Source organism: Protopterus annectens, chromosome 3.part1, assembly GCF_019279795.1.
Source record: "Protopterus annectens isolate FY-2018-M chromosome 3.part1, PAN1.0, whole genome shotgun sequence".
Lineage (NCBI taxonomy): Eukaryota > Metazoa > Chordata > Ceratodontiformes > Protopteridae > Protopterus > Protopterus annectens.
In genome coordinates, this window is record NC_056732.1 from 1,083,714,854 (window position 1) to 1,083,729,220 (window position 14,367).

The window sequence follows — 14,367 nt, forward strand, 5'->3', positions numbered from 1 at the left end:
AAGGCCTCATTGATCCTCATTGCTCCTTACTGGCCTCGACAGGTTTGGTTCCCCTTTCTACATCATTTTCTGTTGAGCGACCTTGGCATCTGGACCTAGTTCCAGATCTTTTGATCCATCAGTCGGGTCAGTTTCATCGCTCCCTTCCCTCTCTGAACCTCACTGCTTGGTTCCTCCAATTCCAACCTTAGCCAGGCTTCCTCAAATATCTCTCTCTGTTCGAGATATTTTGATAGCTTCCCATAAATCTTCCACTCGAAAGATTTATTTGAGTAAGTGGAAACGTTTCGCCTATTGGGCTCAAGGAAGGGACATAGATCCTTTCACTGCTTCCATCCAAATGGTCCTTGATTTTCTAGCTGAACTCTTCCATGCAGGTTCATCTCCATCTACTCTTAAAGTTCAATTGGCGGCTATTTCTAACTTTCATGTGGGCATTTCAGAGTCTGCCATAATGTCCCACAAGCTTTGCAAAGCCTTTTTGAAAGGAGTTTTTCTACTCAGACCTCCTATAAGAAATCCTCCTCCTCCTTGGGACCTAAATTTAGTTCTTAGTTCTTTGATTCTTCCCCCTTTCGAACCTGCAGCCTCCTGTTCTTTAAAGTTGCTATCATGGAAGACTCTCTTTCTGGTAGCTATTACTTCAGCTAGAAGAGTTTCAGAACTTCATGCACTCAGCTGCCGACCTCCTTATCTGTTGTTCCATAAGGACAGGGTATCCTTACGAACCAACCCATCCTTTTTACCTAAGATAGCCTCGGCGTCTAACCTAAATCAAAGCATTGACCTCCCTGTATTTTTTCCAGAATATTCTAATAGGTCTGAACAAAAATTGCATTGGCTAGATGTTCATCGTCAGTTAAGGTACTATTTGGATAGAACCAAACAATTCAGAAAATCTGACCAGCTGTTTGTCTCTTATGCAGAAGGCAGAAAGGGACTTTCAGTTTCAAAGGTATCATTATCTAGATGGCTAACATCTCTGATTTCCCTTGTTTATGAAATTAGACACCAAAAGCTGCCTAACAAACCTAAAGCCCATTCCACCAGAGCTTTGGCTACTTCTATAGCCTTCCAAGACAGACTGCCTATTGACACCATTTGTGCAGCGGCTACTTGGGCTACTCCTCACACTTTCATTTCTCATTATAAGTTGGATTTAGCTTCTAGGCATAGAGCTAACTTTGGTTCCACTGTTCTCAAGAGTCTGTTCCGTTAGGCCACCCGGGACAAGGTGCTAGGGACGCGGTCCCATCCAGCAAGAATGAAGGCGAGATAGGCAACTTAACATATAGAAGTTATGTTCTTACCATAACGTTCCATGTTAGTTGTCTTCTTCTCGCCTTCTTTCTTGCGTCCCACCCTCCTTCCCCCTGGCCTGGACAGACCTAGAGGAGTTTGATTGTGACCTCTCTTTCTACCACCTCTTTGCGATAGGTATATGCTCTGCTGTGCATATTTCCTAGATCAGGCTTAGGTCACCCTTTCTCTTTCCCTTTGTTTATAGAGGTGGATTCTTTTCCAGTTTTTCCTGGTTGTATTATTAGTTGGGCCTAGCTCACAAACGAGATCTGAGGTAATTCACGCCTAGCATTGTGGGATATAGGGGCAGCCTCGAGCCGGTGGAATCAACTCTCGAGCTTTTAGAGTGGCCGAGTCGGAGCCGAGGTCGGCTCCGAACCCATCCAGCAAGAAAGAAGGCGAGAAGAAGACAACTAACATGGAACGTTATGGTAAGAACATAACTTCTATTTCTCATCTCTTCTGTGAATCTGTGGAATATGAACGAGGTATAGAACAGTTGAAAACTGACTTGGCTGCAAGGGGTTATTTAAAGGTTGAGGTAGATGATTTATGTATGAATGTGTCCAAAGAAAGATCAACCAGAGCTAGACCTTATTTTTCTAGGTCACATAGGGAAAGTTATAACAGGCAGAAGAGGCATACCAACATGTCAATAGCCCGATCATATAGTAAAGATGTTAATATGGTACGTAACATCATTCAACATAATTGGCGTATTTTACAAGTAGATGAAAGGGTAGGAGGTTTTGTAGTTTCTAAACCTAGGTTTACTTATAGGAACAAGAAGACATTGAAACAGTGATTGTTATCCCAAGATGGTCTGCAATTTAAGTGAGAGGACCACAGGTACCAAGAGGTGTAAAGTGTGTGCATTTTGTAACCATATAGATGAATCTATATCTTTTAAACACCCTGGTACTGGGCATATTTGGTATCTGAATGCCATGTCAGATTGTAACACCAAACACCTGATTTATCTAGCCCACTGTGAGAAGTGTTCAGCATTCTACGTGGGCAAGACAAATCGGTGCCTGAGGGAACAAATCAGGCACCATTGCTATTGTACACAGAGGGGACTTGAATATAACGCTTTGGCAAAACATATTAAAAAAGAAGGAGAAGAGCCCTTCTTTTCATTTCAAGTGCTACAGGTTATACATGAAAATATCAGGATGGGGGACTTGATTAATGAAACAGAGATCAGAACTTAGATGGAGTCTAAGGTTAGCAGCACAGTTAAGTCATGGTCTTAATGATTTTATCTCATTGAAACCAGTATTAAAATCAAGGAAACTTAAGAGATGATGATTCTTTATTGTATTTTTAGTTAGGTTTTTACTTTAATGTCCCATCTGTTCCTTGTTCTAATGGGTTATTCGACTGTGTGTAGTGATGTTTCTTTAAGCATTAATTGCTTAATTGGATAATTAAGTTTTTAGTCATTATTTATTTGTTAGTTGGTTTGTTCTTGAATATGTCTGAGGAAGCAATGTTATCGTTGCGAAAGTGGTCATATTAAACTTTTATTATTTTTTAATGTTCGGTGTGTTTATTCTGAACCTGCCTTGTTTCTATATGAGTTTTTATTTTTGTTTTGATTATGTTTTATTATACTCGTGTAGTTAATTGCTGGAGGACCATTGTTCTGTTCATCTTCTGTGTCATACTCATACCCACAGATGGAGAGGTGATGTTCTTCTGGTGTTATTGGGATAATTCTTGGAGGCCCTCTCCCAGTACTGGTATGGGCAATTGCATTCTGCTATGCCTTCCTTCTATCACATCCTACCATATAATTTGCCCTCATCTTGCACTGTGTTAATGTGCAGTTTCAACCACAGACTGCATTAATATCCAGGATAACTTGACTCCAAGCTTTTGTCCTGTCAGCTTGTTTGGGCCCCCCTTTACCAAACAGAAGTTTTGTATACGTCCTAATGGTTGCCATGAGGATGTGATTTTCCTTATGGCTGAAGTTGTCCTTTCTCTGGTCTAATCCCCTATTTTGCATTATTACTGTACAAGAAACAAACGCAACAGTCATACACAAAACCTTTTGATGTAATCTTTAGTCAAACTACAAAACTAGGAATATGTGCCTGCCATCCTCCTATAAAAAAAATAGGTAACGCAACCCCCATAATTATATACATACACAAAATCTCAGTCCAACCAAGTAAAGTTGTGCTATACTAATGTCTACAGTATCAGAAATACATTTAGAGCAGTAAAGCAACCACATTTTAACAGATTAATCCTTCCTTCATAATACTGTCATTTTTCATTCTTCATTGACACTCAGAAATCTTCGAGTAAAGACATGTATGTTCAGCCAGCACCACATCCTTACCACTTCAGTACTTTACAGTTAAAACACATATGTATACACAACCACTAAATGACCCCAAAATTAATGATTTTCTAATTGACCTCTTATCATTTCCGCTGCTGCTGCTGTAATGATTTTCCACTTACAAATGACAGCTTTATGTTGTTCACTAAATAATGTCCAGTGGCATTCACTGGTATGAACTACTGAGCAGGTAACGATCAGCACCATGGCAATCGGCCATCTGCCCTCCGATATCCTGTCTGCATAGAATCTGAGTTTGGGATTTTGATAGTAAACCATCTGCCCATCTAGCATCATCATCTGGCACACTTTCTTACCTGAAACCACTCAACATTTTATAAAAGTTTATAAGTAGCTCCCACCACCAAAAAAACCTGTTCTGCTGCATGAATAAACATGTCTCTGGCCATCTAATATCATCTGACACACCTTCTCACCTCGCAACACTCAACGTTTAATAGAAGGTGATAATCACACATGTAGGAATATGTATTTTTGCCCCCCCCCAAAAAAAAAATACTGCTGCTCAACTGCATGAATAATTGGCATTCAGGTATAAAAAAAAAGTAGCTAAAGCAATGCCCAGTTATTTTAAGTAATACAAAGAAAAATGATGGTTGCATACTGTTTATCTACCATATAAACTACATATAAATGTATTACTTTCAAAAGAAAAACGTGTGTGACAAGGTATTTTTGATTACACCAAACTTGTCAATAATAGTACCTGGTCTAAAGCCCTTGCTGATTAACTGGGTTTGCTTAATGTAATGTCACACAACAGAGGGGGTGGTTCTAACCCTGTGAACCACAGCCATGCTGATACTACTTTCTTCATTCTGATACTGGCAGTTCAAATGATGGCAACATCTGTGAAGGTGCAAGGCCACGCTGCTAATTTGTTAGACAAGGAGACCCTGATAGTAGTCCATCTTCTTAGGGGAGTTATATCTGGATAAGATCCAGGTTTGCACAAGAGGAAATGAGTGGTAAAAGATTGACATGCAGGAGTTGGGTGAGCACCTGTCATCCCTGACTGGGATCACCCACCCCAGCCAGCAGTGTTACCACAATTACACTGACCTGCAGAAATGTAAGCCTGCCAGCAGGCTGAGTGGATTGACCAGGTAGCAACGATAAGGCCAGAGTTCTGTAGTAAGTATTATTTATTTATTTATTTATTTATGGTCATATTAAATATAACTTTAAAAGCATAAAATAGAAGAAGGTTGCATAATTGAAGATATTTGTGTGAAGAAATATGTGTAACTGCAAATATGTATGTATAATGTGATTATAATAATACAAAAGAAAGCATAAACATATCTGTACACAGAACTGTATTTGTATACAAATATATGGAATATTTATTTAATAATGTAATTGTTTGTATAAATACAAATGTAACGTGTATGTGTAAAACAATCTGTGTGTGTTTGTATGAATCACAGGTATACATTTGCAGGAGTACTCTTAAAACTACTTGTTCATTATTTATACAGAAAGCAAAAAAAAAGAAAAATTGCATTTCCACGTAATTTCATGTACTGTTGCAGTACATTAAGTGCTAGCTTAATTACATGCAGGCAGTTTTTGTAAGGAAAGGACTTGGCTTGTGTATGCCAGAAAAATATTTATTAGTATAGTAATTGTAAAAGAGAGTAATTTCTTCCACAATATTAACTGCTTGTCCAGTATAGCTAAATTCTCAGTCAGCTACCGCAGTCTAGTTAAGTTACAGGTTGAGGGAGGTATTGGGGTTGAAGTGTCAATTGAATGTCCAGCACATACTTTAGTGAGAAATCACCAGTTGTTTTACTTCTATATACATCTTTAAATAATCCCGTTATCTGCTTCGAATTCTTAATGAAGAAAACTGTTAAAGCAGACACATTTGTACAGAAAAGGAAATGAAAACTTCCATGAATTGTTGCATTTTTCTGTGTGAACAACTTCTGCCTGAACACAACTCACAGAGTGTTATATGCAAAGCATAATATTTTAAAACACTATTCCACCAAAAGTGTATGAATATCTTTATAACTTGTAGGAAAGGGAAGATTGGCACAGTATGAGAATTCAGATGTATACCTTCTCTTCTTATACTAACCGCTTCTTCATCTTCTTTTTAATGGGATACCATTAAGCTAACACAGTTATTTGTATCTTAATAGGACATGATTTATTGTACATAGTGTATATAGTTGTTTGTTAGGCTAGTTTTTTTTAAGTTTTAGTAGTTATGTTGTTATTCTGGTTTACGTTGATGGATGTTTGTTTCTGTTTTATATCATCAATTCTGTTTAACAAAATGTAATAAAAGAAATTTGAAATACATAGTTAAACAAATGCGTATTAAGCAAGTACTACAGTGAATGGAATGCTTTGCAAATAAATACTAGTCATATAATATTAAGACAATAAAGGTAAACAGCAGTTGTGTTTTGTCTTGTCTTTATAGCTGAGGAACAAATCGCCTACAGTCGACGACATCAGGACAGAAGAGGCACAAGGCTGGTTGAAGAAGCTGGTAAGCACGCATAATAGTAAATAGTATTGTTTGTTTAACTGATTTTGTTAATATAAAGAGGGAAATAATTTATAAAGGATGGTAAGAGAAGCAACATTGTGCATTCTGTACATTACTGTAACCAAGAGTGAGAAATATGTCGGTATGTAAATGCAATATTCTGTCTTTAGTTGATTTTATTATTGTATATAAAGAAATAATTTAAAAAAACTAGAAACTAAACGACTATGGTGTATTCAGTACATTACTGCAACAAAATGTAAAAGATATGCCAGTATGTAAATTGCAGTATTCTGTCTATAACTGTTTTTTATAAGATGTAAGTATTTATAAAGGGTGTTTTCAATAAAATATTGCAGGCAAATGCATATCAGGCACAAATATGATCATTATTCTAGTTAAGGTACAGGTTGAGGGAGGTATTGGGGTTGAAGTGTCAATTGAATGTCCAGCACATACTTTAGTGAGAAATCACCAGTTGTTTTAATGCTATATACATCTTTAAATAATCCCGTTATCTGCTTCAAATTCTTAAACTAGATTCTTAAATTCTTAAACTCTTGAACTAGAAAAAAAGAGGTCATTGTTCCACTCTACTCATTAGACCCATTATAGAGTACAATGCCCCTTTTGGTATGTACCTCACAAGACATCTACAACAACTGGAAAGGCCACAGAAATACCTCACAAAGAGGATTACCGGTCTCAAACAGATGTCCTATGCAGACCATCTCAAAAAACTTCAGCTTTACTCTATTGCAAATTGCCTACTCAGAGGTGATCTCTGCCTAACATACAAAGCTATGTCACACCCAGAGTTGTTGGGCATGCTCCACTTAAAGAAATCCCAATCCCTCTGAGCTACACTCTCTAGGGACCTAAACCTTGTCACCACAATAAATAGAACATGCCAGAGGGATAGATTCCTGTCCCAGAGACTTCCCATACTCTGGAATAAACTACCTATCTGTATCAAACAAAGCTCCTCATTAGCACTCTTCAAGAAAAATCTTGATGATTGGATGGGAAATAGGAAATTCACCTCAGGGATCACTTCTGTGGCTCTGCTCGACAGTGGCACAGGAAAATAATTTTCTTGGGTGCAGTGGCGGCTGGTGACTTCACATCAAATGGGGGCTGCAGGAGACAGCTGAATGGGTGAGGTCAATGGGAAGGGGTGCGGCCAACTAGAAAGGAGAGGAGCTATGCTCAAAACCACAAAAACTGTAACTTTAATTAAATACGCTACTCTGGGTGCCAAACCATCATTATGAGAGTCCAATCAAGACAAAATGAATTGTAGAAAAAATATTTCAATCCATTGGCTGCATGGCAGCTTACTTACTATCTAGATGGAAACAAAAAGGTTATGAGGCATGAAAAAATAAATTACTTTTTAAATACATTACTGGAATGTCAGTCAAAATCAAGTACAAGAAAAACAAGCAGCACTCAACTCAAACCACTTCTTCTTGCACTGCAGTTGTAATTATAATTTATATTCAGCTTTATTAAAGTACCAAGTAACATGCTGAAAGTAGCAATCTCTGTGATACCCCCACTTGTAAAAATGTTTGTTATCCAAAAAAGACCTGCTGCCTGACAACAACTATCTACTTGCTTCATGGGGAAAACATGATCAAAGTAAAAAATGAAAAGCAAACAAGAAACAAGCTCAAGATACACTGCTTAAAGGATTACTGCACAAATTATGGACCACACATGATAGATTGGCATTCTGTTTAGTTTATAGGTAAAGCCTGCAAAGATGACTTCAAGTCTCCAACAAATGTAATGAGCTTCTTAAAATAATGTAATCCTGTCCTTTATTACAAATACTATCATGTGCATTTCAATACCCAAGGCTTATACGTTATCTAGTTATGTAAGTTAAGTATTCTCTGCATGGCAACAACAGAAAAGCTTTCATTGTTGGCAGTTCTTTAACAGTATGCTTATTAAAGCTTACTTGCATCTTACAATCTCAGACAAGCTTAACTGATGGCCATTAAAGCATTGCTACTTAAACACAGAGCAACAGGCACTTTCTGAATAATAATAATCATAAATCAATAGTATAAAAATATGACAGAAACCAGAACATTCTGCAAAATCAAGGGCATATGAAAAGCTACTGCAGTACTTGTGTCTACCTTGGATGGGGGGATACTCTGCACATTTACACTGCGTAACTACTCCTTGCCTTGCTTGGACACATCCAGAGTCACTACATGGGAGAGCGGGGTGCAACAAGTATGTCACAACTTGAAATGTCTCTGGCTGACTGTGATGGCCCTGACACATTTGTCATAACTCTCAACCTCAGAGCAAGAAGTCTGGACAAAGCCATACATAGAAGTGGGACACCATACATAGAAGTGGGACAAAGGCCCAAAAATAAGGACAATTTTTAAATATTGCTCTTATAAGCTTAGAAAGATAATACAATAGAAGATCTTGCATTAGTATGAATTTTCTGAAAGGTATGAAATCTGAAACTCAAATGTCTGTCATTATTTACTAACTTCAGTCTTTAATGATTTGCCACTAATTTCCCAAAAAACCCAATTTTATGAAAAACGGACCAAAAATGTGATGCAAAAACATAAAATCGCCACACAATACAGCTGGGAACCTGTCAAAGAAGGGACACTTTTTAATATTAGTACTGCTAACCTGAGGAACTGACAAAATCAAAAAAATCTACATGCATTTCTGAAATAAAAGTAATCTATAACTCTGATTATTTGTTATTTATTAATTGTAAACCCTCCATGTTTTCTTCCAAAATTATTATCTCATCTCTGGAAAAAGATCCTTTACATGTAAAACACAGTGGCACCTTCTCATCCTCCAAGATGAACCTGAACCTTAATTAAACCTCCTAGCTTTCTTGTTATGTGTAATGATTATAACTTAAGATTAAAGGTAGAAGGGTTTTCCATCAGAAATAGGAAGAGTATTTGCATCAAACCTCTCTGTGATTAATGAAGTTCCAGTTGGAAAGTGCAGCCGTTGTCAAGAACAGTTTGAAAAATGACACTAGCAGTACAAAGATAAAATTACAGCTGTTTCATAGCTGTGCTCAATAGTTACTCCTTCAGACAAAATCTGACAATCAAATTTAAACTTTTGACAAAAACCTGAAAGAGAGAAAGTACCCAATGCGTCAGAATTTTACAAACTGAGAATTTAATCGAAAAACATATATGCTTAGAGGATCACCCTACATAAAACAGAGAAATAAATACTGCAAAGTTTAATCATGTAATATAGTGTAAATTTGTAGTGGCAAAGACCAACAGCATGTGCATCAACCGGTGCTTACCGAGAACAGCTGACTCAAACATTTGTGAAGCACAGTTGACGTGCTGTGGCCACTTCTAGAGACAGACCTGGTAGAGTGTGAAATACAGATTAATAGAAGGTTGAAGAAAACAGGGATGGATACAATATACACATTCAGCCAACAATGCCTGACAAAGTGGGCATTACAGGGAAATAATGTTGATTAGCCAGTCTTGTCTTTCACTCACTGGTCCTATTTCAAACATTTACTAACTGCCCTCCTAATCACTGGTTGTTGAGCATAACTGGTAAATCTTCCAATCTGAGGAAACAAAGCTAATATTTAAAACTCTATCTTAACATCCATACCCTGACAATCCTGAACTATCTCCACTGACTTTTTTCTAACTGATATAAATGGAAATGTCAGTGTAACTTTATTGCGGTAGGAGAAGTGAAATTATTTTTGATAGGTCAACACCATATAAAATTTACACAATCTTCATCATTAGTTGACCTATATAGAACTAAAATATACAGAAGACATTCAATAAAAAATTCCACAACATCTCTGTTTCACATTATATTGACCAACTTTCCAGAAAGATTTAAATCACTAGCAGTATAACCAAGCATACTCAGTGAATGCACTTAGTGACCACTGGCCTATCCTTCCATGTTTGTCCTCAGGTAACAGTAAACCACCACCAAGTAAAACAAATGGTCATCCATTTCCAGCTATAATGGAGATCAGAGTATATAAACATCTTGCTTGAATAGACATGTCTCACTTGCACAGTATCAACATTGCTAACACTGCTTACAGTATTTCGTCTGAACACCTCTATCTGTTCAAAACAGCCTTTCCCCAATAAATTGATACAGTCTCAGCACCAACACCTTCCACTTAAACAGATGGACTTTGCCTGGATAACTTTGAAAAGTACTAATTAATCTGCTAATAAGCAAATGTATGTAAATCTGAGAAACTTTGTAAGAAAGGTGGCTAAGAAACAAACACAAATCAGACCGCAGTACAAACTGATAAAAGGCATGACTAGACAATTCTAGGTCATACTAATCAAAAATAAAACGATTGTCGGGAAGAAAGAATAACCCTGTTTATAAATCCCTCTCATCTCACAAACTCCTCATTTCTCTTTAATCCTTCTACCGCTTCATCTTTCCCTCAGTAATCTCAGACTGTAATGCTCTTGGCAGTCGACCTAAATTTTGCATTAGAACTCTCCTTGCTAGATGGATGCTAGAGCTAGATCGATGCACAATTTCCTATTAAAATTACAGGACAGCAAGCTACGTACTTAGGAGGATGCGCACTTCCAATGCTTTGTTCTGTCTTAAATACACTTCCATATTTGCACAGCCTCATCCAAACTACATGTGCTATCCTAACTGAATAAGTATGCTGCCTAATTGTTATAACCACACACACACATACACACACACACACACACACACACACACACACACACACACACACACACACACACACACACACACACACACACACCTTACCTGGGTCTGGAAAGTACTCCATTCAAAGCTGTAATCCGTCTCACACACCAAGCACTCCATTCTCTCAGCAAAGGGTCCTGAAAGCTGTAATCCGTCTTGCAACACTATTCCAACTCCATTCTACTCACAATAAATCCGCGCTCAACGTAACGCTTCCCTGCAGGAGAACTTCACTCCTGATTGGTCCTGCACTCGAATCCCTGCTTACTTCTCTCCCGATTGGTCCTGTCTGCGGCTCAAGCAGTCTGGAGCTCCTCTCTTCTGTGCACGGCATCTTGGGCATCTGCAGGGCAGAAAATACCTTCTCTGCATCTGGACTGCCTAAGCGGCAGTCAGAGTTTGCAGAGATTCCTGGGCATCTGCGGGGCAGGGTAGTGTGTTCGCGCATGCGCGGCAGCTGGTACTCCATGAAAATAGGAAAATATATTATATTTTTAAAGTTTATATTTAAAGTTTTTATTTCTTTTTATTTCTAGGTGGGGGGGCTGCAGTCCGGCAGACCGATAGCACGAGCCGCCCCTGCTTGGGTGGCAAAAGCCAGGGTACCTTTTTGGCTGGGCTTGTATAGGCCCCAGGGCCGATAGCCTAGTACCTACCTATGAACCTATTATGTTTGTGTAGCAGACTGCAGCATTTAAACCCCAGCAGAACTTGATAGCAATACACTGTTTTGACAAATATGCATATACACTTCATATAAAATTTCATCCAAAGTCTGCACAAGCACTTCTCATAACATTCTCCCCACGTACACATGTGCACTTCTGATGTTGGTAGCTTCATGTCTGCATAAGCACTTTCTGTACATTCTGTTTTACTTCAGTAAAGATTTATAAAAGTAAAAATGTTTTAAAGTAAGAAATTGAATGCTGTGTAACATGGTGTGGATTTACTGTGTGTATATTTTCTCTTTCACCCCCCATTTTTCCTGTATCTTTCTTATTTTAATTATGCATTGCTTTCTCCTTTATTATTTTCTCTTTCTTCCATTTATGTCCATTTTTTTACAGATCCAAAATCCTCAGGAGTGGCTCAGGCAGGTACCTCCCAGGTTAGGGGGTATTCCCTCTCTGCCTGTCTGGGATATCCTCGTAGGGTCAGAGTGGTGGCACCAGCCCTGCAGGCACCCTGGCATGTTTCAGCCTGACAAACCTCACTGAAGTGGGGCATTGGGACTCTGTTGAAGATGTGCTGGAGCATGTGGTACATAGCCAAATTCAGCCAGTTGAAGACACGCTGTCCAAGTTGGTGCTGATCACCGCACCACCACAAGCCCCTTACCCCCTCAGCTTATTTGCATATATATATATATATATATATATATATATATATATATATATATATATATATATATCATGGTGCTTTTCTCCAATAACGGTACATAATCATCCCAGGCTATGAATACCACCCATAATCTTTACAATGATAACAGTGCTAGCATTGTTTTTCTATAAATACTGTAATGTATTATAATGCACAGAAACTCAGAATTATATTTTTTGCTAAACTTTCACAAACAAATTGTCATATCTGGGAAACTGTGCAACCTAAACATGTATTGTTAGACTAGTTTTATTAACCAGACATAAGTTTTCATATGGCAGCAAGAAATTCCTCTCTGAGTTCATGTTTATTGATACATTTACATAAATATGAAACATATGCTTAATTGTATAATTAGAAATACAAGTAACACTGAATATCTTTCAAGATGTGCAACTTACAGTGCAAATATCAATGACAGTTTTCTTAAACAGCATGCAAAGTTTCATTTGATGTCATGCAGTAGTTTCTAAGTCACTTGTTTTTGAAGTATTAAATACCCGTGGAGATAGTGCTTATTTTCTTAATTACTAACAAACAACTAGCAATTTCTGTAGTATAGTATGACATAAATGAACACCGTCAATTAATTTTCCTGTTTCTCACCATGGCATTTCACACATACTCCTCAATAGCATTTAGGCCTCTCAGATATAAAAATGTTAATGTAAATATGAAAATATGAATAATAAATGACAGACAGTGACTCATTTCTCCACTGCATTACATCCAAGATTAATATACTTAGTGTCATTTTGTTAAATACTCTTTGTCCTTTCTAATACTGCCTACTATTAGCTAGTAAGTCATTTAGTTAAAGAAGTCAAATCCAAAATAGGCCTGGGTGCCATAAGGAGCTATGGGTATTAACTGGAGGTATACAAAAAAGGCACTGTTTATCCACCTCCATGAGTGCATATTGCTTGAATGATTTCCACTGAAACGTGCAGTTTTACACTTTCATTTTGTAGTATAGTATTCATCAGTCAGCATGTTCATAGGTTTACATTTATCAAGGTGAAGAACCAATCATATATAGTAATTCAGCATTTATAGCTTATTATGGTTTTATGTCTTCTCTAATTAGAGTTTAACAAGAAACATACATTAATAGGTCAAATATGAAATAATCAATTATGAGTCAATTTCATGTATTGCTAGTATTTCAGGCAATGTGCAATTCTAATTATGCCATCACAATTGCTAGAAATGCCTTCCTTCCTTCCTGTGATGTAACTTCCCAACTTCTTTGAACCACTTCATGTTGCTAATGTTCTGAATGTGTGTGAAGGAAATTCCAAAACCAAGGAACTGCTGTACCAAAAGCTTCATCTTAAAATAATGTGGTTTCCACTTTTTTAACTATTGGGAAATGAAAGCCTCTTGCATGTAGTTGAATGAATGAGATCTCAGATAAGGTACTGTGCATAATATCTTAATTTTGTCAATGAGATAGTTGTCTTAAATGTGGTTTATTAGGCGCAGACTTTTAAACTATGCTATGGTCATGCAACAGAGTGCATTTAATGATGGAAATGATAATTTCTGTGATAGAAATTGAGTTGAGGCATGAAGGTCTCTTTCACAAGGAGTTCCTGTCTATCGGGGATCTTACCTTATGGAAGTAGTTAGGATATTGAGGATGCAGACAATACAGTGACCTCATCAGGCTTAATTCCATATTGAAATATTGTAACAATCTAATGTCCCTAAATTTGATGAATGAACCAAGAAGCAAGCTCCAGCTGGCTAAGTCAGTAATATTTGGTGACAGACTCCATTACCTGTATCACAAAGTATTTATAGTAAACTACTCTCAATCTTTATGGTGGCCTCTATGTGAATGAGAGAGCAAAAGGACTAGTGTGACATTTGCCTGACATACTCCTATATACCTCTGGGTGGATAAAGATGATTAACTTCTGCTGACTCCATTTAGCTTGTCCTTTATTTGGTGTATTAGATTGTGTTGTGTGCTCTCCAATTTTCCCTAATTGTATTCTTTAGTCATACTTCTGTGTCAGCAATTTTG

At 37.5% G+C, this 14,367-nt stretch overlaps 1 protein-coding gene across 1 annotated transcript in view; it reads left to right on the forward strand.

The window, feature by feature from the left end:
- STAU2 (staufen double-stranded RNA binding protein 2) overlaps nt 1–14,367 on the forward strand; it is a 3,898,627-nt gene that overhangs the window by 1,611,343 nt on the left and 2,272,917 nt on the right. Inside the window, exon 7 of the mRNA XM_044067226.1 lies at nt 6,120–6,188. Coding sequence (XP_043923161.1) covers nt 6,120–6,188 — 69 coding nt within the window. The remainder of the gene's footprint in view (nt 1–6,119; nt 6,189–14,367) is intronic.